The sequence below is a fragment of the Lonchura striata genome, chromosome 4 (assembly GCF_050655825.1).
Source record: "Lonchura striata isolate lonStrDom1 chromosome 4, ASM5065582v1, whole genome shotgun sequence".
NCBI classification, from domain to species: Eukaryota; Metazoa; Chordata; class Aves; order Passeriformes; family Estrildidae; genus Lonchura; species Lonchura striata.
The window spans coordinates 169,202-197,008 of record NC_140706.1 but is presented as its reverse complement, the minus strand read 5'-3'; the positions used below and the strand labels follow the sequence as shown (position 1 = coordinate 197,008).

At 50.4% G+C, this 27,807-nt stretch overlaps 1 protein-coding gene across 2 annotated transcripts in view; it reads left to right on the top strand.

The window, feature by feature from the left end:
* LOC110468808 (uncharacterized) overlaps positions 1-27,807 on the top strand; it is a 76,914-nt gene that overhangs the window by 22,186 nt on the left and 26,921 nt on the right. Inside the window, exons 2-10 of one of the 2 annotated variants that reach the window (XM_085577298.1) lie at positions 10,446-10,501; positions 11,527-11,826; positions 12,250-15,419; positions 20,132-20,185; positions 20,676-20,795; positions 21,496-21,629; positions 23,536-23,838; positions 24,272-26,462; positions 27,185-27,351. In XM_085577298.1, coding sequence (XP_085433424.1) covers positions 13,004-14,038 — 1,035 coding nt within the window. In that variant the 5' untranslated portion in view covers positions 10,446-10,501; positions 11,527-11,826; positions 12,250-13,003 and the 3' untranslated portion in view covers positions 14,039-15,419; positions 20,132-20,185; positions 20,676-20,795; ... (2 more) ...; positions 24,272-26,462; positions 27,185-27,351. Of the gene's footprint in view, positions 1-10,445; positions 10,502-11,526; positions 11,827-12,249; positions 15,420-20,131; positions 20,186-20,675; positions 20,796-21,495; positions 21,630-23,535; positions 23,839-24,271; positions 26,463-27,184; positions 27,352-27,807 lie in introns of those variants that run through there. The other variant, XM_085577299.1, reaches the window with a different exon arrangement.

Below are 27,807 nucleotides of genomic sequence, written 5' to 3'. Positions count from 1 at the left end.
GCCACATCCCAGGCTGTGGAGTTTATTTGGACTCCTGGAAGTCTGGGAAGCCACAGCATGCTTTGTGTGCATGAGCTGCTTACTCTCTGCCTGGACTGCTCTGTGTTCTCCTCCCTCCATCCTGAGGGTGCCTAAGATGGGTTGCACTCATCAGGCATTATCTTAGCCTTGACACCAAGTTGAGTCACACAAACTGTTCCCATGTCCTTCAGCTTCTCAATGGAGCCATATATCCTTCAATTTTCTGCCTGCTACTGCCCCAGGCCATTTGTATCACTACCTTGGTGGACACGTGACCTTTGCTTCCAAGGGACGCATGTCTGGGTGCTTTGAGCTCTGTTCTCAGCTACCTGCCTCTGTGAAGGCTTTTAATATTTTTTAACAACTACCTTCAATACAGGGCAGTGATTTGGGATGGAAGGAAGTCTCTGAGCAGGCCAGAAGGGTCTCTGAGAAGGGTTAGAGAAGAATCTGAGGCTGGGCAGGCTCTGCCCTGGCTACTAAACTGGCCTGACTGTGATATGAGAGTTTTTAAGTTAGTTCAATACCCCCTCCTGTGCCACCCCAAAAGTGTCTTTGGGCTTAAAAAAATAAATTATGCTGAGCTTTCCAAATTTGCCACACATACAACTGCTTAAGTTGGAAGGAGACATGTGAATTTCATAAGACTTTTTTTCTCCTGGCTTCTGAGAGGCTGAGCCCAGGAAATCATAAAATCACAGAATGGTTTGTGTTGGAAGGGAATTTAAAGGTTATCCAGTTTCAATTCCCCTGCCATGGGCAGGGACACCTTCCATTAGCCCAGGGTGCTTCAAACCCTGTCCAACCTGGCCTTGGACAATTCCAGGGATGGGGCAGCCACAGCTTCTCTGGGCAACCTGTGCGAGGCCCTCACCACCCTCACAGGGAAGAATTTCATTGTTAATATTTCATTTATTTTATATAAGTAAAATTCATTTGCATAGTAAATCCACTTCTTGCAAGGCCCTTTTGACACGTCCCAGTACTGCAGAACCTTGGACACCCCAAATCCTTTTGGTAGCAGTTCTTTTCCACAGCTCAGTGAGTTAATGATTTTTGGAGCAGAAATGCAGTGTGCTACATGCCTGTGCAGCTCTGGCCTCTGCTGGGAGATGTATTCAAACACCCTCTGAGATCCTTTCACTGGGATGTCTCCTGACACTAAGAGCCTGCTTTGGTGGCATAGTTAGGGAAGACCCACATCCCAAGGAGTCCGGCAGGATTTCCATCCAGCTTGCTGAATTACTTGACAAAATTACATCATGAAGACCATTTCCAGGTGATGCCAAGTGCTCTTTGAGCCTCTTGGACTGCACAAGCAAGAAAAAGCTCATGACAGGACTCAGCTGGAAGGATGTCAGCAAAGGGAGAGAGCTTTCTCCCCTCAGCAGCCCCATGGCTGCCACACTACTCCAGCCCTCAGAGGTGACTTGAAGACACAGCAGAAGATCTGCTGGGAAAGAAGGAGCTATTTTCCTTTGCAGGTCACAAAAAAGGCATTTGTGACTGCAGCCGCCTTACAAACACAGGCCCCTTATTGTTTGCAAAGACACCCTTGGCAACCTTTTGGAGCAGCCTGGAGATGAACCAAGAAGGCCTTTGTGAAGCTTTATAAAGGGGCATTATGAGCAGGGGGCCCCACGGATGGGTGGGATGTGCTGGGGCGATCCTCCCCAGAGGGAGCTGTGGGAAGCACGGATCTCTAGGAGATGTTTTGTACTGGAGCTGGTGTACCAGGCTCTCATGTGCTGGGGATAGGCTGATTGCTCCCATCTTCCTGTACAGAACATCCTCACAGTGAAGAGGGAAGCTCTTTGGGAAGCTGAGCAAGATGTGTGGATGATCTGACTTGAAAATCTTCACTGACACCCATCATAGTTAGGGCTGGAATGGGGGTTGAGAAGTTCGGGTCTTGGTCCTGCTGCTCCACTGCAGAGCATCTGATAGCACAAGGCAGATATCCCAGACAAAGAAAATCCAGTTTTCTTGTAAAAATATAAAGTAACAACTGCTGAAATGCAGTCCTTTTTGCTTAATGGGATATTAGTGGTCGTATCAGAAGCCCAAGACAGGTTTTTGGGTTCTGGAAAGGATTTTCCTTGCCTTTGGTCACTTGGCATGATGAGGAAGACCTAACAGCCAAGAAAAAGCTCTCTGGAGGAAGGCATGAGTGTGTTATGGATGATAAAACAAAGATGACTTCATCTCGAGCTTATAAGCATGGTCTCACACTTGTAGGGGAGTCTTCCTTTTGTTAGTTCTGTGGCCCAAGGACCACTTGCCTTGAGATGCTGTGACAAGGCAGCTGAGTACCCAGCCATGGCAAGAGGTACCTGCAGCCTTCCTCAGGAAGGGTGATCTAAAAGTCAGGGAGGATTTGCTGTTTCCATATCTTGGGGTGTCTTGTTGAGCCAGGACGTAATGATCTGGAAGCTCCCAAATTCTTCCTGTGTGCTTGTCACAGAAGAAGGACACATCACCTTGTCTGTGGTGTGAGCAAACTAGCTTTTCAGGAGGAGGAGGAAATTGGTTTGTGTGAGAGCCCCAGCCAGGACTGTGCTTCCAAACAGAGCAGAGGTAGAGAAGAATCAGGTAAATGCAATCCTGGGTGTATTTTATGGAGATAAGAGTAGCAAGGAACATTCCAGCTGTGCTGGACCACAAATTCTGCAGGCTGAGCCCACAAACCACATGTGGACTCTGGGGAATGGTGCTGCTCCCCCTTTTTCCACTGGTTTTGTGACAGGGTCTGCCCCAAAGCCAGCCCTCTTGTCACAAGTGGGGGATGTGACCACACAGCAAAGGACACTCTATGTGGTTACAAGAGCTGCATATCTATCCCTTTACTCAGGCCAGATGTGTGAGCTGAGCCCACCTACAACCCAGCATGTGGCCCCTGGGCAAGGGGGCTGCATTTGGGTCACTGGATGCATGTGACAGTCAGGGGTGTTGAGACCAACAAGAAAAGGCCCATCAAGGCTCTTTGCCATTGAGAAGATGGAAAGGGGGGATGAGCCATCCTGCAAATCCCCTAAGGTGGCGATGCCAAGAGCTGCCCCTCACCAGAGCACCCCCTCACCGGGCTGAAAGTCTGCATTCAACATGGACCAGCAGAGGTGAGATCAGGCTGCATGCCTGAAAGAGGGCAAACAAGAAATTGGAGAGAGACTTGGGACACGGGATGGAGGGACAGGACACAGGGAATGGCTTCCCACTGCCAGAAGGCAGGGCTAGAAGGGATATTGGGAAGGAATTTTTCCCTGTGAAGGTGGGGAGGCCGTGGCACAGGTTGCCAAGAGAAGCTGTGACTGTCCCATCCCTGGCAGTATTCAAGGCCAGTTTGGATGGGGCTTGGAGCACCCTGGGCTAGTGGAAGGTGTCCCTGCCCATGGCAGGAGATTGGAATCTGTGGTGTCTTGTATGTGGGCTCCATCTCCTGGTTGCTCTACAAACCCTGCTGCCACCACCCTGCTGCTGTGCAGGCACTGCTACCAACACCACCTCTGCTCCCTCCCAGAGACCTCTCCATGCAGCAAGTCCTTTTCCTAAAGAGCTGTGAAATCACATCCCAAATGCCAGGAGTTTCCCCAGGATGTGCTCCTTTCACAAACCCCAGAACAACACTTAGACTCATTTAGGTCAGAAAACTGCTCCAAGACCATTGAGTCCAACTGTGACCTCAGTACTGCCAGGACTACCACTGCCCCATGTCCCCACGTGCCACATCCACAGGGCTTTGAAATCCCCCTCAGGGATGGGGACCACTGCTCTGGGCAGCTGTGCCAGGGCTGGACAACCCTATCCCTAATTTCCTCAGTGTCCACCCCGAGGCTCCCCTGAGGCTGTCCTTCTCCTCCTGTCCCTGTTCCCTGGAGCAGAGCCCGACCCGCCCGGCTGTCCCCTCCTGGCAGGAGCTGTGCAGAGCTGCAAGGTCGCCCCTGAGCCTCCTTGCTCCAGGCTGAGCCCCTTCCCAGCTCCCTCAGGAACTCTTCAGCCCCTTCCCAGTTCTGTTCCCTGTCCTGGCCAGGCTCCAGCCCCTCCAAGGCTCTCCAGAGCTTCCCCAGCACTGGAGGTGCCCCAGTAGGGACGGGCACTGCCCTGGCCCTGCTGCCACCTCAGAGCTGGCACAGCCCAGGGACCAGTGGCCTTCTTGGCAACTCCACATCATCCCCTTCTGAGCTTCCTTTCAGAGCTGAATATAATCACCCTGCATATCACTCATCAGGTTGGATCTGTAGCACCTTGCAGCTGAGCAGATCTTCACCACTCAAAGTGATTTGGCTCCAACCTCCCCATGGTGAGAAGCCCCATCTGAGCCACGGGGCTCTCCTTTCCACACTGTTCAGGGGAGGCTTTGCAACTCCCCATGACAGCATTTGGAGCAGCCCAGCTTCCACAAGGAGTACTGGAGCCAGGAGAAGCTTTCTCAGCAAGATTAAATTTGCCAGAATCAAGATCCCAGACTATTTACAAATTCAAGCCAAATTATTTTTATCAGGCAAATGTCCTGCAGAATCTGGGCAGAGGGATTGCTGGATGAACTGGTGAAGCCCTGCTTTACTGGAAGTGTCAGTGGCTGCACCATTCTGCCCCTGCGGACCCACAGCATACCTTCACACCATGCTGTAGCCCATTGGGACAATCTGAGGGTCATAAAAATCCATGCACCACTGCTTAAACTTGAACCACTTCTTCCCTGCCATAGCAACAAGGCTGGCTGGAATCTTGACATGGTTCAGGTCTCTGAGATGTCCTGATCGAGCTGTTCAGCCAAGTGTGAAGCACTTAAGTAATCACTAAGGTGATGATGGGAACAGCTCAAGCTGATAGTGCAGAGAACATTCACTCAGAACAGAGAAAAAAAATGAAGAACCCTTCTCTTTTTCTCTTTCATTACTCATACAAAATTGCCCTGATGTGGGCAGAGAGATAGAGAAGAACATTCCCCCAATTCCAGCCTCTGTCTCTGAGTCTGGGATCCCCCTGGACAGGCCTCAAAGGCAGCATCCTGGTCCATGTCTCCTACTGGGAGATATAAAAGTGGGAAGGCAATGAACACCTGCTGCGCTCCCGCCCCGGTTCCCTTTGTCTCAGCCCCGGCTAGCTCTTCTCTGGGGCGAGAGTGGGCGATGGAGGCACCCTCCGCCGCTCCCAGCTGGGGTTTGGAGAGTGCCTTTGTGGGTTCCGGGCAGCGCTAGCAAGCCTCGCGGTGGTAAATGAAGAGCGGATCCTGCTGGGGGCTAAGTCCGAGTTTATTGTAGCCCAACGGGGCCAAATATCCTAGAACGGTGCCAGCCAACAGGAACAAGCACAAGGTGCTTGCACTGGCTTATAAACTGTAAGGGAGGGGTATCCAACGACCAATGGGGATAGGGATAGGGGGTGGCTCCGGGATGGGGGGATATGGTGGGGTCCAATGGGGGAAGGATATGGGGGGAGCCCCAGGTCCTCGCCCAATCACCCGGTGCCCTGAGTAGAAGCTTCTGGATGGATGGGAAGGGGCACCGAGTGATAGACAAGGTACCCGGGGGGGGTAAAATGCCTCTTTCAGGGTGATGGATAGATACTGGGAAGGCGGGAAGGGAGGACAAGGCGGGAAAACTGGGGATAAACCAAGTTGCACACAGGGGTACAAAGGAATAAACCAATACATAATACAGGGATAATAAAACATACAAATAACGCAACTCCACAAACACCTGAACTCTAGTTACGATTTATAGGGGCCCAAATAGTTTCACATTAGGTGAAACATTGCTGTGAAGCCTAGAAGTAAATGAAGATTTTGATTTTTAGAGTACTTTGACAAGAAAGCAAAAAGAAGCATACTTTTCTGTTTGGCACTTACAAATTAGACTAGGGCTGCAAGCAAGAAATAAGTGATTCAGCGGTGGCATAGAGAGAGCTGAGAGTAATGGGATTAATATAAGGAAGAACAGACTGACATGGAAAATGCATTTTCTAAAAGCCAGGAACAGCTCTCCAAGAAAGGGATGAAAGTCCTAGTATGGGAACTTGCAATTTCCAGTAAAATACCCCAGAAAATATCCCACTGAGGATATTTTCAAGCCCATATCCTGCATCCAGCAAGCCCCCACTGGTGAGAAGTGTGAATCCTCAGCTCCTCTGCCACTGGCTCACTCCAGTTTCTCCAATTTTCACACATGCTCCAGAGTTGTAGGACTGACTCTGAAAATTATGAGCAGTTGCAAGATTAATTGCTTTAAAAGCAGAAAAGGAACAGAAAATGCCTAAAGGCACATGGACAGATAATATGCTGTATTCATAAAGGTTTTAATAATTTATTGCTAGCAGCTGTATAAAGATATTCTGTCCCCTTCCACCACTCCTCTTCAAGGACGACTCAAGGAACTCAAATCAAAGGATGTCTTGCATCCTTTTAGGTGGAGTCGTAGTTTACCAACCACAGAAACTTATTTTCTGGTAAGAAATTAGAAGTACTGTTATTGAGTTCAAGGCTTGTGAAAAATTCCAGATGAATACCCTGGAAATAAAAGAGTGTTTGCCTTGGTTCTGGCTGGGGAAAGAAAACTTGCTCAAGGGAAGGAGTTAAAATTAAAATTAGCTTAAAATTTGCTATGTACTTCAGGGATTACCTGAAATAAAGCCCAAAATGCAGCATTTCAGGACTCTCCTTTGCTAGACAGCTGCACATCCTGTGTCTCTTAGGTTACAATGCAAGATGTAACCAAAAGTATGTATTCTGTTACCATCTCCATAAACTGTTAAGATAGGAGGGGCAGTGTTCTTCATCCTCTCCACGACTCATCCCCCATAGCTCCATAGCTCCCTCCTGGAGATGTCTTCTGCTAATGGGCCATCAGACTCAAAATTACATCACCCCACTGTGAGATGCTCCGCCCAGCGGGAGGAACCAAGCATTCCTACCTGGATGTCAGCTGAGGTCTGGAACACCATCAGCAGCACTACCCACTGGATTCCCAGAGGACAAGACATCCATAACCACACTTCAGAGAAGGACCAAACTCTTCTACAGGATCACCGCTTCAACAGAAACACATCCATCACTCCAGTGGGACTGCAGCCACCATTTCATGGGACTGCTACATACACCCTGACGCACGGGGTGTCAGGTCATATTCTGCATTCACCCTAGAGAACTTGGGTGGTTCAGCCTGGAGAAAAGAAGACTTTGGGGCGAACTTTGAGAAGCCTCCAGTGCCTAAAGAGGCTCCAAGGGAGCTGGAGAAGGACTTTGGACAAAGGTGTTGATTCCCTTGCAGGACAAGGGGGAATGGCTTCCCACTGCCAGAGGGCAGGGTTAGGTGGGATATTGGGAAGGAATTCCTGGCTGTGAGGGTGGTGAGCCTCTGGCACAGGCTGCCAACAGAAGCTTTGGCTGCCCCATCCCTGGAAGTGTTCCAGGCCAGGCTGGATAGAGCTTGGAGAAACCTGGGATAGTAGAGGGTGTCCCTGCCCTGCAGAAGGTGGAATTAGATGGTCTTTGAGGTCCTTTCCAGTCCAAACAATTCCATGATTCTGTGATTTTCAGCACATCCTCCTGGCCCAGCAAGGCAAGCACCTGCCACTTAAGCCAGGCTATGAAACTGTTCCCTGTTCCACTGTACCGCCTGTTTTCCATGGAAATAGCATGTTCATCACAAATGTTTTGCTGTTGCTACTCCTGGGCTCCACCAGGGGCTGTTCTCTGCCCTTCACAAGTCTTTCTATCTCCTGCAGTAATTAATACCCTCATCCACACCCCTGTGGTCTTGGCAAGTTGGCAGGTGGCATAAAGACCTTGTCATTAAATATTTCATTACTAGGCAGTCCAAGATATTAACAGGGACAGTAAATAGTAAGTGTCCTCTTTCTGAAGGAAAATTAACAAATTTATGATACACTGCCTTGCTTGTTTCCACAAGAGAAGAAAAAATCATGGTGCCAACTCTCATTCAAATGCCCATTAAAAATACTGCTTAAATCCTAAAGAAGGGTTTGCCTGAAGAGCTTGTGTATTATAGGCATTCCTAGGTAAATAAAGACAGGCTCCTGTGTCTGTACAATAACAAGGATTTCTAAGCAGCTAAAACCTGCCTGGCTGGACCTGCAGAACAAACAAAATTCAGCATATTTCTAGAAAGAGAACAGAGAATTTCTAGTCTCTTCTCTTTCTCTTCATTTCACTTAGCCATGCTACTAGTATATCTTGCAGTCATTTAATTAGTTTGATTAACTAGTCTGATTCTGCAGCATCTCTGAAGCCTTTTCTTTAAAATTGAGGTTATTCCTCCTCAGCCTAAAACTAAAACTCCTTTTTTTTTTTTTTTTTTTTTTGTTTTTTGGCCAGATCTGTAAATTTCCTCAGTATTAACTGTGCTGGTATAGGAAGGGTAAAATTTTTTTCATGTTTTTTTTTGGTTGGTTTTTTTTTTTTGTTTTGTTTTGGTTTTTTTTGTAATTTCCTAATATTCCTCTTTTGAAAACCTCTAATGCAGGCTGCAAGCTGAATGCCCATCTAGCTGGGACATGAGGAGAATGCTACAGCATCTCAGGGCCACTGGTCAAGATAGTAGCTCTTCTGGGCAGAGGAGGGGGGAGATGGAGAGGGGCCAGGGACACAGAATGAGGTCCCCATGGCCTCCTTGCTTCTCTGGCCCCAAGCATGCCAGCAGGGATGCACCCCTGGATGTGGCCAAGGAGCCATGTGCCACTGATAGTGTGGGGGCGTGGCTTTCTCTCCATGTAGCACCGTTATTGACTTTTAAGAGAAATAAGCATCTATGTTATTGTACTCAACCCTCTCTTGCACAGGAGACAAAATAGCTGGTAGAGAACTGTAGGAGAAAAAGGAAATTCATTTTCATGGATTTGGGAAGGCAAAGTATTTTGCAGGATAAGACAAAAGAGGTTATTATTGCTTTTTGGTCCTTTTTTTTTTTTTAATGAACAAGAATGAAAAGAGGAGATAAAGCATGCAATTCCTTGGTTCAGATTCCATTTCAACCTGTTTTTTCTCACCTAGAAAGTGTCTAATGGACAGACAGGGATTGTTGTTGTGGTTTTCATCCAAATATAGCACCCAGATCTCAGTTTTTGTTTCTTTATCTGATATTTCTTTCTTATCTGCTTGTTTCTTTGTTATCCTATACTTCTTTTGTATCTTACACAACAAAAACTTTCAGCACTTATTCTTTGCCACCTGTCTCTCCTCAGATCATTCATTTCCCAGTCTTCATTGATGTGAATATTGATTGTGCTATCCAAGGGCTCTCCTCCACATTAAACCTAATCCAAGCAGTCATGTCCATGGCTGAAATCCTCCCAGTAGTGCTGACGAAGAGGCAAGAGGCTTAAAGATTCTCATGTCTTTTTGCTGTCCCTGCTGAATGCTGTGCCCATCAAAGTAACTGAATCTTAATTCACATTGGCTGTAACCAACTCCATAGGCAAATTCCATATGTAGATTTCAACCCAGCTTTTCTTTCTTGGGGGATCAAGAAGAGGAGGTTAGGAAAATGCTCACTTGCTGTCCTTCAGCTTTTTCCTTCCCTCCCCTGCTGTACTTCATACCTCCTACGTTTGTGGAGTCTTTGTGGCACCCAACATTTTGGAAAGACTTTTCCTGGAGAGCAGGAAGCACAAAGCTGGAGCAGGAGTGTTGAAGATGCCTACTCACATCCGCAGGTATTTGTCCCTGCAAGTGTGAACCAAAATCCTTTGCTATCTCTTTTATCCACTCTGGAGGAAACAGCCTCAAGTTGCTCCAGAGAAGGTCCAGGTTGGCTATTAGGGAAAATGTCTTCCTGGAAAGGCTGCCCAGCCCTGGCACATCTGCCCAGGACAGTGGTGGAGTCCCCATCCCTGGAGAGATTTAAAAGCTGTGTGAGTGTGGCATTTGGCGATGTGGGTTTGTGGTGGCCTTGGCAATGCTGGGGTAGCAATTGACTTGGTGACCTCAGAAGGCTTTTCCAACCTCAGAAATTCTGTTACTCTGTGATTCCCTCCAACATTCCTTTGATATCCCTGTTTTCTTCTCCTACTGCTGCCTTCTCTGCCTCTTTTCCTCATTAACAGCAACACAGAGATGCCAACTGCCTTTCTTGTGACCTTCATATATTTTATATTCACTTATCAAATGCTTCAGGAGGGAGGGAGGTAAGGGTGTTTTGTGGTGTATATCTTATTGATGGGATTCTCACCAGTGCTTTTGATACACAGACTTGACTCAATTGATTTCTGGCTGTGTTTCTCCCCTGAGCCTCCCTCCTGTCTGCACTGAATTGGTTTTCATGTGCAGATTGCAATCATACCAATTCTGTGTGTGCACAAGCATCCATGAGATTAAACTGCAGAACTGCAATGCAGGTAGCATCAAGATTGTTCAAAAGAAAAATAAATAAAAAGTCAGGGCTATTGAATTGCTTTTCTTTTTTGCTCAGTCGTACAGGAAGAAAATACATGAGGACCACATCACGGCAGAGATCCCAAGAAGTAGGTGAGTGAAACAAAGAGGGGAGGAAGTTCGTTATCCCATGAACCAAGTCTGGGACACCAGATTATTTTAACTGCATCCCCCGAGCTTGTACAGATCCATTGCTTCAGCATTTTCTTAGGGTCTCTCCATATTAAGAGATGGGTGCCGCGCTCCCGCCCCAAATCCCTTTTCTCTCAGCCCCGGCTAGCTCTTGTGGGGCGAGGGCGGGCGATGGAGGCACCCTCCGCCGCTCCCAGCTGGGGTTTGGAGAGTGCCTTTGTGGGTTCCGGGCAGCGCTAGCAAGCCTCGCGGTGGTAAATGAAGAGCGGATATTGCTGGAGGCTAAGTCCGAGTTTATTGTAGCCCAACGGGGCCAAATATCCTAGAACGGTGCCAGCCAACAGGAACAAGCACAAGGTACTTGCACTGGCTTATAAACTGTAAGGGAGGGGTATCCAACGACCAATGGGGATAGGGATAGGGGGTGGCTCCGGGATGGGGGGATATGGTGGGGTCCAATGGGGGAAAGATATGGGGGGAGCCCCAGGTCCTCGCCTAATCACCCGGTGCCCTGAGTAGAAGCTTCTGGATGGATGGGAAGGGGCACCGAGTGATAGACAAGGCACCCGGGGGGGGTAAAATGCCCCTTTCAGGGTGATGGATAGATACTGGGAAGGCGGGAAGGGAGGACAAGGCGGGAAAACTGGGGATAAACCAAGTTGCACACGGGGGTACAAAGAAATAAACCAATACATAATACAGGGATAATAAAACATACAAATAACGCAACTCCACAGATGGGCGTGTTTTTGACACAACACGGTGAAGGTGGATTATTTGCTTCAGCAAGAGCTGATGATGTCTGGAGGGTTTTTCAGGTACCTCAGCAGCCAGGAGCATGTGTCTAGGTCACTAGGAACACTTTTTGATCTTGTTCAGTTCTTTTCTCCATGAGGCTCCGTGGGCTGCTGGCAAGGCCCAAAGTAAGGAAGGTTGTCCCAGTGTCCGTGCTCATGTCAATAGTTTAATTTATTTGGCTTTTCTAGGACCAGATGTGGAGGACCTTGGTGCTGTTTTCACTGGCCTCCTGCACTCTCTGAGAGAACCCCTTGCTCCCTGCTTGACGTTCCAGCTCTGTGACAAAGATCCCGAGTCCCTGAAAGCTGCTAAGTATCCTCAGCTCTACCAGTTTAACCGATACTATAGACTCTGGATGCCCAAGCAGTCCCAGGAACCTGTGGTATGGAATACCTGAAGTCACTGAATTCTTGAGCCAGTATTCCTATAAAATCCTCGCAGTCGACAGAGGTTACATTTCCATCAGAAACAGCGTTTTTATTGAGGAGGTAATTCTGCATCTCTTGTTGATCACGCTGGGGACACACGTTTGCTCCAGGGCTTTCTCTGATGGCACAAGTGGTGTTTGGGAGGCGATACCAGGGCTCAGGGCTCATACAGAGACTCCTCACCGGGCACAGCAGAGCCTGGTGTGCGCTGTGGCCTCTGTTTACAGCGCCCGGAGTTCCCCCGGGTGGGTGGAGGATCACAGGCCCCTGGGCTGGGTTTGGTGAGTTTTTCTCAGCTCAGCAGTGTGAACACTTCTGATGCCCCTGGGGAACCTGCTGGACAGCTCTGTTCTAGCAGGACTGCACACCTGTGCTCCCAGAGCTTCAGTTCAGAGCTCATCTCAAAACAAAGGTGGCTGAAGAGATTTTTGTTTCATACTCATCGCTGTTTTTCTCTTATGCTTTTTGTTTCGCTTTAAACAGTTTGAAAACCACAAGGAGGTCAGCCAAGAGCCTCCTGTGGCACCGGATTCTGTATTTGCCGCTTTGCTGAAGGGAGCCTGGGAGAGAGGAAGCAGTACCTTCCTGGAAGATGGTGTTCAGACAAAGTGGAGAGACTTGGCTTCCTGGCTCCCCCAACCTGAGCAGCTTTTGCTGGGAGTAAAGCACGTGCTGCTGTACCCGAAACCCACAGTGGAGAACTTCTGCAGATAATACTGTAGTTATCCTTGGTTTACTTTATGGCACAAGTTACAGATGACTTGGCTGCTAAAACTTAGGTTCCAGTGCTGTAGCTCTTTTTCCTCGACTCGGCTCCGAGGGTACGCAGCACCGTACAAAACTGCACCTAATTTGCAAACAAATGTCAGTTGTTCTGATTATTGAAGCTGGGCTTTATTCAGTTGAATCCCGAGTGTGTGCTTCACCCAGGTCCTTTGTACAAATAGGGTACTGAGGGTGGGGGAACCAGAACTGCACATTCCTTGTGATATGGATGGGATTTTGGGGGGGTTCAATAAAAAGGAGATGCAAAATGAGGGAATTGCTTTTAGATGTAACTATTCTTGTCCTAAAGGGGCCATCAGCTCTGTCCCGAGAGCTGAGTTACAAGTGTGTGTGTTGAAAGAGCTGCAAGCCTTTTAGGGGCTGCAGTTTGTGTGCCGTGGAATGAGGTGCCCTGAGGAAATGTGTGAGCCGGAGGGAGCCGGGGCCGGGCGGAGGGAGCCGAGCTGTGGGAATGGGCGAATGGAGGCGGGCGCGGGCGGGACTAGGCGAGCGTGGGCGAAAGCGGCCGAAAGGGGCCGAGGAGGCGAGCGGAGCCGAGCTCTGCCGAGTTCAGCCGAGGCGAAGCCGAGCTTTGCCGAAGAGGCGAATGGAGGCGAATGCGGCCGGAAATAGCCGAGCGTGGCCGAAAGTAGCCGAAGCTGGCCGAGGAGCCGAGTCCAGCCGAACGGAGCCGAGCTCTGCCGAGCGCAGCAGCCCGGGCGGGGCGGGGCGGGGCGCCGGGGCGGAGCCGGGGCGCTGGGAGGATCCCCTCCTGTCCCTCTCTCTCCCGCTCCATGCTCCTGCCCGTATTCCCCTCGGTTACCTCTCTTTCCCCCGTTTCCTTGTCCCCCCCAAACCCGGATCCTTCCTGTCCTGTCCCTGCCCCGCTGCTCCGTTCCATTCCCCCTCTCTCCCTCCTCTGTGCCCCGTCCCTCTTCCTCATCTGCCGGCCTTTCCCTTCCCCGCCCGCTTTCCTCCGCAGCCCGACCTTCCTCCCCGCCCTTTCGCATGTCCCGCTCTCCCTCCTCTCTTCCCGTCGCCCCTTCGCTTCTTTCCCCCGCAGCCGCGGGGCTCGGGGCGCCGGAGAATAAAGCCCCGAGGGCCGGAGCCCGGCGCCCCCCGGGCCTTGCGGGAGTCCCCGCACGGGGCCGGGGCTCTCGGCGGATCCCCCGCGCCGCTCGGACCCCGCCCCGGCGCTGCCGGACCTGCGGCTCCGCCGGCATCGCGCTGCGAGCGGCCCCCGCTCTGTGCCGTGCCGGCCGTGCCGCGTCCCCGCCGCCTCTGCCGCTCCCTCTTTCTGCCCCTGGCCCGCGACAGCGAGGCGGGGCGGGAGCTTCGAGCCTTCTGGGGGCTGCCCCCCCTTCCTTGTTGCGGCGGAGTCCCTTTCTGGGGGATGGAGGTGTGGGAAGGGCTGGAAGGGAGTGCTGGGCTGCTGTTCGGGGCAGTTGGACTCGTCCTGTGCCTTCTTCGGGGGTCAGGGTTAGGGGCTGAAGCCTCGGGGCTCTGATGTCATTTGGGGCACCCCAAGGTCCCCAGGAGAGGGACGCACACTGCGGTGGAGGAGCGGGTGGGTGGCGAATGAGGGGGGCGGGTCACGCTGGGTGCCGTCCCGCAGAGGGACCCAAAGCTGCCCCAAAATTCCCTGGGAGGGGTGTGTGTAGAATACTAAAACCTGGCAAGTGTTTCGTTTTCACAGCTATTGGTAAAGAATAGGAAGCTATGGCTAAACTCATTTGGAAAGAAGCCCTCTCTCGATCCACTCATTTGTATGCAGGAATGTAGGAAACTCTGACTGGGGACGGGCAGTAGTTTTGAAAATCATGCCCTATCGTTTTTCTCTAGGAACGAACCAAGCGAGTGCCCTGAAACCAGCGGAGCAAGGGGCTGAAGGGAACAGAAGGTCTCCCCGGCACCTTTTGCCTCCGTTCTCTGCCATTCCCCCAAACGTGTCGCAGTCCCGGAAGAGGCGTTTGCCATGCAGCCTGCCAAAATAAAGACCTGTCAAATCCTAGCTCTGCCTTTTGTTTAACGTCTTCTTACTTCCTATTTATGTCATCACAGAAACCAAGGAAGGAAGAAATGTGACTGGTTCCCACTATTGCTCCGTGCAGGCATTTTTAAAGGCTGCTGTACTTCTATCCTCTTTTTCCACTCCAAGCTTGACTTTTCCCCTCCTTTTTTGAGGTCTGCTGCTTTGGGTGTCCCAGGCAGGGCTGGGTTCCTCGGCAGGGGTCTTAGGAGTTGGTGCTGATTCTGCTTTTCACGAAGGTGTATCAAAGTGTGCCAGCAAAAGGACTGTTTTCTCCAGGGGAAAGCTTTCTCTCAATAACCATCAATGCATATATGTGTTTTAATCGTGTAACCAGATGGATTAAGAAAAGGCAACACCCATAGCAGATTTCCAATGAATCTGTGTCTGTGAGAAGTGGGCTGTGTGCTGGAGACGGAGAGACGCTGTTGGAGGGCGGCAACAGCGGCAGGTGTGAGCTGTGAGGATGATGAGGGCTCAGAGCAGCCCCAGGTGTGAGCTGTGAGGATGAGGAGGGCTCAGAGCAGCCCCAGGTGTGAGCTGTGAGGATGAGGAGGGCTCAGAGCAGCCCTAGGTGTGAGCTGTGAGGATGATGAGGAGGGGCGGCTCCTGCCGGAGAGGAGGGGGGAGGGAGGAGGGAGGTTATTTTAGGGTGAGGGTTTGCCTTCGCTGGCTTTTGCACGGAGCTGCTGGAGAAGAGGAGTTTATGGGGGGCTCCCGGGGCTGTCTCCTGGAAGCACGGTGAGCGCTTTGGACAGGGTCCGGGGGATCCCCTGGATACACACTTGGGTACGTGGAGCATTGCTTAAAGGAGGAGCCGAGGGACAAACCTTTGTGCCGAGAAGCAGCAGCCAAGCAGGTGAGCCGGTGCGTCTTTGTAGTGGGGACTTTTCTTCTTTCCCTTTGAAATTTCGTCATCCTGAGTTTGAAATTTGTGGTGCTGCCCTGTGGTCCCGCCTTTTAAGGGGTCTGGATTGAGGTAAAAACCCCCTTTTGCTATCATTCGAGGCAAGCCGCTTCTTTTCTGCTCTTCTAGGGGACGCAGTTGAAGGGGAGCCCACGTTTCTGTGCCCTTGTTGGGGTGAGGTGAGCGCCGGAGCGTGGCGTCAGTGTCGGGGCTTCAGAGGAAGGGAGCTGCAGCCGTGGCAGCGCTGGCAGGGCGGGGATCGGGCTGTGCCGCTGCATTCGGGGCGCTTCTTCTGCCCCCGGCCCGGCAGCGAAGGGTCCGGCGCGGAGCCCTGCCGGCAGTGCCGGGGCTGGCCGGGGCGGAAGGGGAGCTGGGCGCGGCTGGGCTGCCGCGGGCCCGCCGGAGCCGCGCCGGTGCGAGCCGTGCGGAGCCGAGCGGAGCTTTGGCCGGGCCGGCGGGCGGGGGAGGCGGCGCGGGCGCCGCGCCGGTGCCGGCCGGTGCCGCCGCTCCGTCCGCTCCGGGCGCGGGGCTCGGGCGCCGCCGGGGCCCCCCGGGCCCGGTGCCGGCCCCGCCGGGCCGGGGGCAGCGGGCGGGGGTCTGCCGGCGCGGCGCCGCCTCTGCCTGCCGGAGGAGCCGCTTTCCTGCCGGAGCCGCGCTGCGCCCGGGGCCGGGAGCGCGGCTCCGCATCTTCCAGCCTCCCTCGCTGCGCTGCTTTTGAGGCGCTCCTGAGGAGCTCCTGGGATCGCTGGCTTTTGATCGGCGTCGCTGTAGGAGAAGGGCCCCGGGCGCTTCTTGGTTGTTACGGTTCTTGCTTCGGGTGCTCGAGACAAGGTTTTTTTTTTTGGGTTGAGTGTTGTTGGTTTTCTTTTTGATCGGTTCTTATGTTTTTAAAGGATGTGTTTCTAAAGGTTTACACTGTTTTTTCTGGGTCGTAGCATGAAGTAGAGGGTCGTTTTTTAATTCGGTTGTGGAGGCTTTTATTAGCGCGAGTGCATAGTGTTTGTTTTGGTGGGCTTGAGGGAGTGTCCTGGAGTTAATCGGTGAGTTTTTTTTTTAATATTGATGAGTGCATTCTTATTTATTATATTATAGGGGTTTCATTCATTTGGCTTATTTGATTGCCGTGTATGTTTCATTGTTGCAGAGAACTTGGGAGATATTGTTTGTGGTTACGTTTCTCTTTTGGCGACGTGTTTTTTTCTAGGTGGTATTTGTGTTTTGATGGTTTTAGGCAATATTTGTTTCTTGAGTTAGGAATACTTATTTTGTTGTTGTTAATATAATTTTTTTTTTTTTTGTAGCTTGATGTATTTGGTTGTTGTTTTTTTATTAGTTTTATTTTTGGGAACATGGGCATTTCCATGGTGGATCTCTTTAGGTATTTATTTTATTTGGGTGGTGATTTTTTTGTTTCTTCGTGGTTCCGATTTTTTAATAGCTGTAATTATTTGGTGGGGCTTTTTAGTTAATTTTATGGAGCACTGTGTTCTCTTTATGAGTTAGTGTAGTGATAGAGTTTTGGTTATTATTTTTTTTAGAAACGTTGGGGGTCTCTTGTATGGGTTGGAGTACGGTAAGTTAGTTGGCTTTTTTTTTTTTTTTTTTCTTTTTAGTGGTTTTTGTGATTTGCTGTGTGGGTTTCTATCGGTCTTTTTTAAAACGGTTGTTTCGTTTTTGTGACGTGATAAGAGCTGCTAGTGAAAGGAGTGTAGTGCGGGTATTTTTGCTGGTAGTTGGTTGGCTGGTGGAGCCTTTCTGAATTTTTTGGACGGTATTGGTGGGAATTTGATGCTGTTTGTTTTGGCATTTTATTTTTAGGAATTAGATTATAACTGCAGTGTTTTAACTATAACTCTAATGAAACAAAACAAATGCATAAATATGAAAATGGGAATATAAAACTTCAATTTTAAATATAAACGGAAAACAAATTAAACATGTAACATAAATAATGCTATCCATTACTATTAGGTATTATATTGTTTGATGTAGAGTATTTTATATGTTTATATACATATAAATATCGATTATATACATAAATATCCATATAGAAATGTATAATTAATATATGTGGATATATGAATATTATAAAACAATAGGAATTAATACAGTACATAATGCACATTTTACTGTATGTGTCTTATTATAACACATTACATGTCATAAATATTATATATCGAAATATAGTACCTCAATATGTTGTGATAGAATAGATAAATACTTGTAAAAATCAAAAGTAGAAATATAGAAATATTTAAATATAGCTTAAAATAAAGGGGATTTTTCTTTTCTATTTGGTAGTAGGTAGGGATCTTATTATAAAAATTATAAATAGAAATAAAATGAAATTAGAAATCTTTGTATAGAAATATATTCTAAATACATTAAGATCTATATAAAAATTCAAAGGTAAGTAAATATAAGTATTAGCGGTATGTACGAAATAGATAAATTATTATTAAAATTCTATCTTGCTACCTTATTATATATATGATATATATTTATAAATCAATATAAAGTAAAAATTCAACTGTGACTATAATGATGAAAAAAAATATAAATATTCAAGCATCTTTTATAGAAAGGGCTTTTTTGTTTTTATTTGTTTAGAGGCAGGGTTTTAATGGAAAAAATATTAATATGCATTTTATTTTGTTATCATTCTAAATATGGAAATATATAATCAATGTATACTGGTGTGTATATAAAAATATAAAATAGAATTAAAAATAAGTATTAGGAAGAGATAGACTATAAATAACACCATACATCAATCTACATTTAAAATATAAATTTGAATATAAATGCGAAAAATAGAGATACATCTAAATGGAGCTTAAATAAAGGGTTTTTAAAAAAGTTTTTTACTTGGATCGAGGCAGGGGTTTATTTTAAGCAATATGAACCTTTTAGATATAGAAATCTAACTATAGAAATATGTAAGCAATGTATAAAAATATAAAATGGAACAAAATGGAACACGAATAAATGTCAGAAATCATAAAAAAAAATTTCCATCAATATCCATTACAAATCCGAATGTGAATGTAAATATGAAAAATATAAAAATAAAATCGATTGAAATGCAGTTTAAGAGGAAAGGCTTTTTCTTTCGGTTCCTATCGGGTCAGAGGCAGGGTTTTTTTTGTTGGCGTTCTTGTCCACGCGGGATGTTTCGGGGCATTCGCTGCCGAGGCTTTTCCGGAGGGGACGGTGCAGTGCTGCCGCCGTGTGGGCAGAGAGCGGTACTGCAGCCCGCCGCCCGCGGCCGCCATCTTGGGAGTGGCTTGGCGCGGACTCGCTTGACCTTCTCGAGAGGGCGCGAAAAGGAGGACATTGAAATTCGAGGACCCGTGTCTGTTTTCTACACTGCCTGAATTGCCCGCACCGCCGGCGCCCCCCGACGGGATTTTCCGCGGCGGTTCCGATGCCGTGCATATGGGCTGTGGGGTCAGCAGCACCGCGACCGTGCGGGTTTTTGGCGGGAGCCGACAGGCATCGGCAAAACGCCTCTCTCCGTCAAGGTCCCCACGGCCCGGCTTCTTGCGAACGCCTTGGCGCGGGCTCGCTTGACCTTCTCGAGAGGGCGCAAAGAAAAGGATGCGAACATCCGGGAGCCGTGTCTGTCGACTGCTCTGCTTGAACACCACCCTGACGCCGGCGTGGCCCGGCGGGATTTTCCGCGGCCGTTCCACTGCCGTGCACACGGGCTGTGGGCTCAGTGGCTCCGCGGGCGGTCGGATTTCGAGCAGGCGCCGACCGGCATCGGCAGATTCGCCTCTCTCTGCCCGGCTCCTGCAGCGGCCGCCATCCTGGGCGCGGCCCCTGCCTCTGCCATGCCGCGCGGGGCGCCCGTCCCGTCCCCTCCCGTGCTGTCCCACCGCCTCCCTGCCGTAAAGCTAGAAATAAACAAAACCAACGTGGAAATATGTATAGGTTAAAAAGAAAGGGCTTTTGGGGCGGAGGGGGCGTTATTTGGTTCGAGGCAGGGTCTTTTAATTTCTGTGCGGGGTTTTTTGGGCCATTTATTTCTAAGGATTTTTTTTCCAAGGGGCTCGATCGCCGCCGCTCTTTTCCGCCTGCCTCCCCTCCGGGAGAGCGGCGGCCCCCGGGTGTGGCGGGTGGCAGTGCTGCCGCCTTGTGGACAGAGGGCGGTACTGCAGCCCCCCAGCCCGCGCCCTGCCCTTCGCCGCTGGGTGCCGGGGCGGGAAGGGCGAGGGGCGGGAGCGAGCGGCGAGCGGGGCGGTGTCTGTGAGTGAGGGGAGGGCTTTCTGTCCCTCGCCGACCGCCGTCCATACCGCAACACTTTGAGGCTTTTTGTCCCTCTTCGGTCGCCGTCCGTACCAGAATGGTTTGTGCTTTCTGATCCTCGCCGGCCGCCGTCCCCCACGTGACGCGAGCCCGGCGCCGCCGTGATGGCGGCCGGCGGTGGGACCGGGACTGGGTCCGGGCGGGCTCTGGAGGCGCTGCTGGAGATGGGATTCGGGGCTTGGCGTGCGTGAGGGCGGCGGCACCGGTGGGACATCGGGGGAGGGCCGGGGACAGCGGGGGAGGGCGGGCGGGAGCAGCCGGAGGGGACGCGGGCCCCCTAAAATTTCTCCGGGACCCCCAAAAAACCCCCCGGGACCCCCCCAAAAATAACCGGGAGCCCCCCGGTCCCGCAGGGTGCAGGCGCTGGCACTGACCGGGAACCGGGGAGTGGAACCGGCCATGGACTGGTGAGGGGGGGACCCCAAAAACACTCCCGGGACCCCCAAAAAACCCCAGCGGGATGCCCCAAAAACAGCCCCGGGACCCCCAAAAACAGCCTCGGAAACCCAAAAATTCCCTTCAGGAGCCCCAAAAATCCCCCTGGAACCCCCCAAAATTCCCTTCGGAACCCCAAAACCACCCCTGGGGCCCCCAAAATTCTACTCAGAACCCCCAAAGTTTCTCCCAAAAACCCCCTGAGACCCCTAAAATTCTCCCCAGGACTCCAAAAGCCCCCCCCGGGATGCCCAAAATTCCTTTTGGGGCCCCAAAACACCCCCTGGGACCTCCAAATTTCCCTTTAGGATCCCTGAAATTCCTCCTGGGACCCCAAAAACCCCCTGACACCCCAAAATTCCTCCTGGGATGCCCTAAAAACCTTCCAGAATCCCCCAGGAACCCCCCCAATTTTGGGTCCCCCCCCTGATTCGGGGTTCCCCCCGGTTTTTGGGTCCCCAGGCTGGTGGCTCATGAGGACGACCCCGACTCGGACCCCGAACTCCCCCCGGGTTTGGGGGCACCGCCCTCGGGCCTGGGGGGGCCCCATCAGCCGCCGGACACCAAGGACGAGACCCAGAAGTGAATTTTGGGGGTTGGGGGGGAATTTTGGGGTTTGGGGAGGAAATTTTGGGGTATGGGGAGCTCAGAGTGGTTAATTTGGGGTTTCAGGGTGGTTTTGGGCAGGGTTTTCGGGTATTCTTGAGAGGGCTTTGGGGTATTTTTTGGTGGGTTTTAGGGTATTTTTGGGTGGATTTTTTGGGGTATTCTTGGGAGGGTTTTGGGCTGTTTTGGGGCATTTTATGGTGAGTTTTTTGAGTATTTTTAGGAGGGTTTGGGTATTTTTGGGTGGGTTTTTTGTGGGTATTTTTAGGACGATTTTGGGGTATTTTTGGGTGGGTTTTGGGCTGAAGGCGGCTCGGCGGCAGCACCAGAGAAGGATGGCAGCAGCGAGGGGAGCCCGGCAGGGCCCTGGCTTTGCCCGCCCCTCCTGCTGCCCTCCTTGGAATGGTTTGAGGCATTATGGGGTTATTGAGGTAGAAATAATTATTTCGTTGTTGATAATTTAATGTGGTTTTTTTTTTGTTTGTTGTCGTTTCATGTATTTGGTTTGTAGAGCAGGAACTGTAGACAGAATCCTGCAGAAGTAGTATGGAATTTGTCTTCCCAAAACCTACCCGGCTTCCAACCACTTTCAGCATGTGGTCTTCCTTAGCAGCACATGGTTCCCCCACACTTGGGAGCCGGTGCACTCTACTTTTCTCTCCACCTTTGCTGACAGATCCTGCTGAAGGCTGAGGACAAAGCCCTACCCCTACACGGACAAGGCAGCAGACCTGGTTCGGGACGCCAGCGTGCTCCAGGTTGCTACAGGACTCGGATCAAACATCAGCATCCCCGTCTCTCACGCTGATGGTATGTGGTAACCCCTCTAAGAACAGAATTCCAAGACTTGGGGCTACGTTTTCTAACCCTAAGCAGCAAACTGGGGATGGATAACTCTAGAAATCCTGTCCTGTAAGGACCTCCAGGATTCAGCCCTCCATGTGTCCTTGGTATCAGAAGCTGGAATTGCAGAGTTGCCACTTTACCCCCAAACGTAATTTTTGATGTGGTTGTGCCACTTTAACGGTATTTGAAATCTCTCTTCGTGCTCTTGCAACAGCATTTTCGAACCACAATGGAAATCTAGTCCTTCTGCCTGGGGCTGCTCATAGAATCGTGGAATCGCAGAAGGGTTTGGATGGGAAGGCTCCTTTTTTTAAAGCTCGTCCCGTTCCACCCCCTGCCATGGGCAGGGACACCTTCCACCATCCCAGGATGCTCTAAGCCCTGTCCAGCCTGGCCTTGGACACTTCTAGGTATCCGGGGGCAGCCACAGCTTCTCTGGGCAACCTGTGCTGGAAAGCAGCATTGAAAGCCAGAGTGAAGTACAGCTGTGATTTTTGTGCTGCCCCTAACATTGTATTGCCTGACAAATGTGCCTTTGGGTTTTTTGATTGGGTTTTTTTTGTTGGTTTTATTTATTTTTTTGAGGGCTTTTTGTGTTTGTTTTGTTCGGTTTTGGTTTGGTTTTTTTTTTTTTTGAGAACTAGAAAGATACCTTGTGTTCCTGGAAGGTTGCATTCTACGTCTGTTATTTTCCCAGTAAGTCTGGATCCTCTGCTTACATTTTTTCCTTCACTTATTAGATGTCGTGGATGTGCTGGCTGTTCTGATGGAGGGCAGTGATGGCTTAGATGAAGAAATTGGGTTCTCTTAAAATGAAGATATGATTATCCAAACATTTCACTTCAGTGCTGTTGTCCCTGCTGCATTAGCAGCCAGGAATATACTGTTGCTTTAGTCTGAAAATGGAACAGGTACAGGGTTTTTTTTAATGTTTTATGTGTCATTTCCAGCAGTGGAGTGAAAGTGGCATCATTTCTGCCCTCTTGCAATAATTTTTTACCATTTATCATTTTTTACCTTGAGGCATTTTATTATCTTCCCTGCAAGCAGAAGGAGGTGCAGATTCACAGTGTTTTGTGCTCAAGAGGGGCATTGAAGCTCTGTAGGTGCGTCTGCCCTTTTCCCCTGACCCTAAAGAGAAGGGACACTGTCCCTGCATGGACAGTCTTGGTCTGGAAGTAGTTGGCCTCAGTAACACAGCGTTTTAAGGGCAGAGCGTGGCGATCAGGAGAGGAAGGTGATTCTCGTGCCTGTGGGCAGCTCTTCCCGAGATCAGGGAGAGGGGACTGCATTGTTAAGTAGGAAGTGGATGCATTTCCCAAGGAAAACTTCAGAAATTAAGCTCCAAGGGCAAATACTGCGAGGTTCTACCACCTCCTTGAGGACAGCGTTAAAACCACAGGGGCATCAGCAGAGCTTGGAGCAGGACTGGCCAACCCCAGAGCGCCTCACGAAGCCCTCTGTGTGTATGTGGCACTCGAGTAGCACCTGGGGGGTGCTGAAAGTCCCAGTTCTGACAGAAAATTCTGCTTAACTTGTACACGTTGGCTGGGTGTGTGCCCCCAGTACAGCTCGGTTCTTCTCTGAGGCGGTGCCTGGCAGGGTCCGTCCCTGTTAAGAGACGGCTGTGTTTTTGGCACAACACAGCAAAGGTGGATTATTTGCTTCAGCAAGAGCTGATGATGTCTGGAGGGTTTTTCAGGCACCTCAGCAGCCAGGAGCACGTGTATAGTTCACTAGGAACACTTTTTGATCTTGTTCAGTTCTTTTCTCCATGAGGCTCTGTGGGCTGCTGGCAAGGCCCAAAGTAAGGAAGGTTGTCCCAGTGTCCGTGCTCATGTTAATAGTTTAATTTATTTGGCTTTTCTAGGAGCAGATGTCGTGGAGGACCTTGGTGCTGTTTTCACTGACCTCCTGCACTCTCTGAGAGAACCCCTTGCTCCCTGCTTGACGCTCCAGCTCTGTGACAAAGATCCCGAGTCCCTGAAAGCTGCTAAGTGTCCTCAGCTCTACCAGTTTAACCGATACTATAGACTCTGGATGCCCAAGCAGTCCCAGGAACCTGTGGTATGGAGTCCCTGAAGTCGCTGAATTCTTGAGCCAGTATTCCTGTAAAATCCTCGCAGTCGACAGAGGTTACATTTCCATCAGAAACAGCGTTTTTATTGAGGAGGTAATTCTGCATCTCTTGTTGATCCTGCTGGGGACACATGTTTGCTCCAGGGCTTTTCTCTGATGGCACAAGAGGTCTCTGTGGTGTTTGGGAGGCGATACCAGGGCTCAGGGCTCATACAGAGACTCCTCACCGGGCACAGCAGAGCCTGGTGTGCGCTGTGGCCTCTGTTTACAGCACCTGGAGTTCCCCCAGGTGGGTGGAGGATCACAGGCCCCTGGGCTGGGTTTGGTGAGTTTTTCTAAGCTCAGCAGTGTGAACACTCCAGACGCCCCTGGGGAACCTGCTGGGCAGCTCTGTTCTAGCAGGACTGCATGCCAGTGTTTCCAGAGATTCAGTTCAGGGCTCATCTCAAAACAAAGGTGGCTGAAGAGATTTTTGTTTCATACTTATCACTGTTTTTCTCTTATGCTTTTTGTTTCGCTTTAAACAGTTTGAAAACCACAAGGAGGTCAGCCAAGAGCCTCCTGTGGCACCGGATTCTGTATTTGCCACTTTGTTGAAGGGAGCCTGGGAGAGAGGAAGCAGTACCTTCCTGGAAGATGGTGTTCAGACAAAGTGGAGAGACTTGGCTTCCTGGCTCCCCCAACCTGAGCAGCTTTTGCTGGGAGTAAAGCACGTGCTGCTGTACCCGAAACCCACAGTGGAGAACTTCTGCAGATAATAATGTAGTTATCGTTGGTTTACTTTATGGCACAAGTTACAGATGACTTGGCTGCTAAAACTTAGGTTCCAGTGCTGTAGCTCTTTTTCCTCGACTCGGCTCCGAGGGTACGCAGCACCGTACAAAATTATACCTAATTTGTAAACAAATGTCAGTTGTTCTGATTATTGAAGCTGGGCTTTATTGAGTTGAATCCGGAGTGTGTGCTGCACCCAGGTCCTTTGTACAAATAGGGTACTGAGGGTGGGGGAACCAGAACTGCACATTCCTTGTGATATGGATGGGATTTTGGGGGGGGGGGTTAAATTAAAAGGAGATGCAAAATGAGGGAATTGCTTTTAGATGTAACTATTCTTGTCCTAAAGGGGCCATCAGCTCTGTCCCGAGAGCTGAGTTACAAGTGTGTGTGTTGAAAGAGCTGCAAGCCTTTTAGGGGCTGCAGTTTGTGTGCCGTGGAATGAGGTGCCCTGAGGAAATGTGTGAGCCGGAGGGAGCCGGGGCCGGGCGGAGGGAGCCGAGCTGTGGGAATGGGCGAATGGAGGCGGGCGCGGGCGGGACTAGGCGAGCGTGGGCGAAAGCGGCCGAAAGGGGCCGAGGAGGCGAGCGGAGCCGAGCTCTGCCGAGTTCAGCCGAGGCGAGCCGAGCTTTGCCGAAGAGGCGAATGGAGGCGAATGCGGCCGGAAATAGCCGAGCGTGGCCGAAAGTAGCCGAAGCTGGCCGAGGAGCCGAGTCCAGCCGAACGGAGCCGAGCTCTGCCGAGCGCAGCAGCCCGGGCAGGGCGGGGCGCCGGGGCGGAGCCGGGGCGCTGGGAGGGATCCCACTCCTGTCCCTCTCCCTCCTTCTCCGTGCTCCTGCCCGTATTCCCCTCGGTTATCTCTCTTTCCCCCGTTTCCTTGTCCCCCCCAAACCCGGATCCTTCCTGTCCTGTCCCTGCCCCGCTGCTCCGTTCCTTTCCTCCTCTCTCCCTCCTCTGTCCACCGTCCCTCTTCCCTCCCCTGTCAGCCTTTAAATCCGAATTATAAATATGAATGTGTATATAAATATTAAAAATATAAAAACAAAATACATTGAAATGCAGTTTAAAAGAAAAGGTTTTTTCTTTTGGTTCTTGTTGGGTTAGAGGCAGGGTTTTTTTTGTTTGCGTTCTTTTCCGCGCGGGATGTTTCGGGGCATTTGCTACCGAGGACGTTCCGCAGGGGACGGCGCCCGTTCTTTTTTGCCGCCGGCCCCGCCCCGCGGCCCCGAGGCGAGCGGCGGCCCCCGACGGTGGCGGGCGGCAGTGCTGCCGCCTTGTGGACACAGGGCGGTACTGCAGGCCCCCAGCCAGCGCCCGGCAAAACCACCGAGACGGGGCGGGAGGAGCCAGAGCGGCCCCAAAACCACCGAGACGGGGCGGGAAGGGCGAGGGGCGGCAGCGAGCGGCGAGCGGGGCGGTGTCTGTGAGTGAGGGGAGAGCTGAAGGCGGCTCCGCGGCGGCGCCGGAGAAGGATGGCAGCGGCGAGGGCAGCTTTCTGTCCCGCGCCTGCCGCCGTCCATGCCACCAAGCGTTGCGGATTTCTGTCCCGCACCGGTCGCCGTCCGTACGAAATCGCGTTGTGGCTTGTTGTCCCGCGCCGGCTGCCGTCCGTACGACAACGGTTCATCTCTATTGTTTTTGAGGACTTCTTGTTCGTCTCAATGGTGTTGTGGAATTTCCGGTTAATCTCCATGGTTTCTGGAAAACTTCCGCTTAGTCTCTATCGTTTCTTGGAACTTCCGGCTCATCTCTATGGTTTCTGGAGGACTTTCTGTTCGTCTCTATGGTTTCATGGAACTTCCGGCTCGTCTCTATGCTCCTGGAGGACCTCCCATTCATCTCTATGGACCGTCCCTGTGGTCGCTCCTGCGCGTGCGCGGCCGCCATGAGGGACCGGACGCGGGAAATATGACATGCGAGAGTCCAGAAAAAGGGGAAAAAAAGGTAAAAAACGGGAAAAAAAAGCCAAAAAGCGGGACAAGGAGCCCGGAATCGGGATGGGGGAACGCGGAAACGGGGGGGAAGTGACCAAAAATGGGTAAAGAGCCCAAAAATTAGGGAAGAATGGGCGAAAATGGGATCGGGGAGCTCGGAAATTGGGGGGGAGTGACCAAAGTCGGCGAAAGAGCCGAAAAGTGGGAAAAAGATCAGAAAATGTGGGAAAATCGCACAAAGAAACGGTTTAGGAGCCCAAAAATGCGGGAAAGGCAAAAAATGGGGAAAAAGCAAAAAAAAAAAAAAAAAAAAAGGGAAAAGTGCCCAAAAATTCGGGTCGATGTGTGGAGAGTTTTGTGGATGAGTGGCTTCGGGAGAGAGGCCATGACTACTTGCAGTTAGTGAAGCGGTAGCTGAAAATTGCAGAGTGCAGCAATAGCGGATGTAGCAACAATATCACACGTCCTTGGGTGAGCTGGTTCCCAGCAGCAGAACGGTCAGCAAAGAGATAAGTGTAAGGGAAAACAAAGCAAGCAGAGAAAGCCCCAAAGGCGAGCTTGACCTGTTCTAGAGACACCAATGAGGAGCCTAAGTTTTGCAATATGCATGAGCTTCATTATAACGGGTATAACTGTACATGCGTACTTAGAATAAACTGAAACTTGTTGGCATTATAGAATGGGCTTTTCTCCCGTTATTTTTCCCCAAAAATGGTGACCTCGACGTGATAGGCGCCACGGTGGAGTGATGAAAAAGAGTTCAGGTCCTGATGCAGCCAGGACGGCAAAAGTGCTGAATTGAAATAGAGTGCACCGTGCCCCAGGTGACTGCAGAGGCAAGCCTGGCCGATACGTGCTGCCGACGACCTCGGAGGGCTGCAACAGCGCTGACAATAGAGGTATGGAGAGGCAAGCAGCATATGATTTATTTACTGCATTCTTGCAGAAAAGGCAGATTAAAAACATTGATTTACATAAAGATCTGCCAAGGTTATTAACATATAGGTATGCTAAGGGGTTCTTTATAAATCCTCATACAGTACATAAGTTGTCTAAGTGGCGTAAGTTTAAAGATAAACTATAAGAAGACATTTTAGATTATGATAAGGCAGCCAAAAAGCTAAAAAAGTTGTAAAAGGTAGTTCACAATGAGTTATTACAACATCAGGCAGAAAAAAAAGCTGCTGCACAAGCAACGTCACACTAGAGAAGAATAAAAGTTATAGCAGAGAAAATTAATTACCTAGTATTTCCATGCCACCTGCTGTGTCTACAGTGGAGTTACCTCCATTGCGACCCGTGCCTGAGGACACGGAAACAGAGTCGCGTTGTGAGCCCACGGCTCCTCCAGCCCC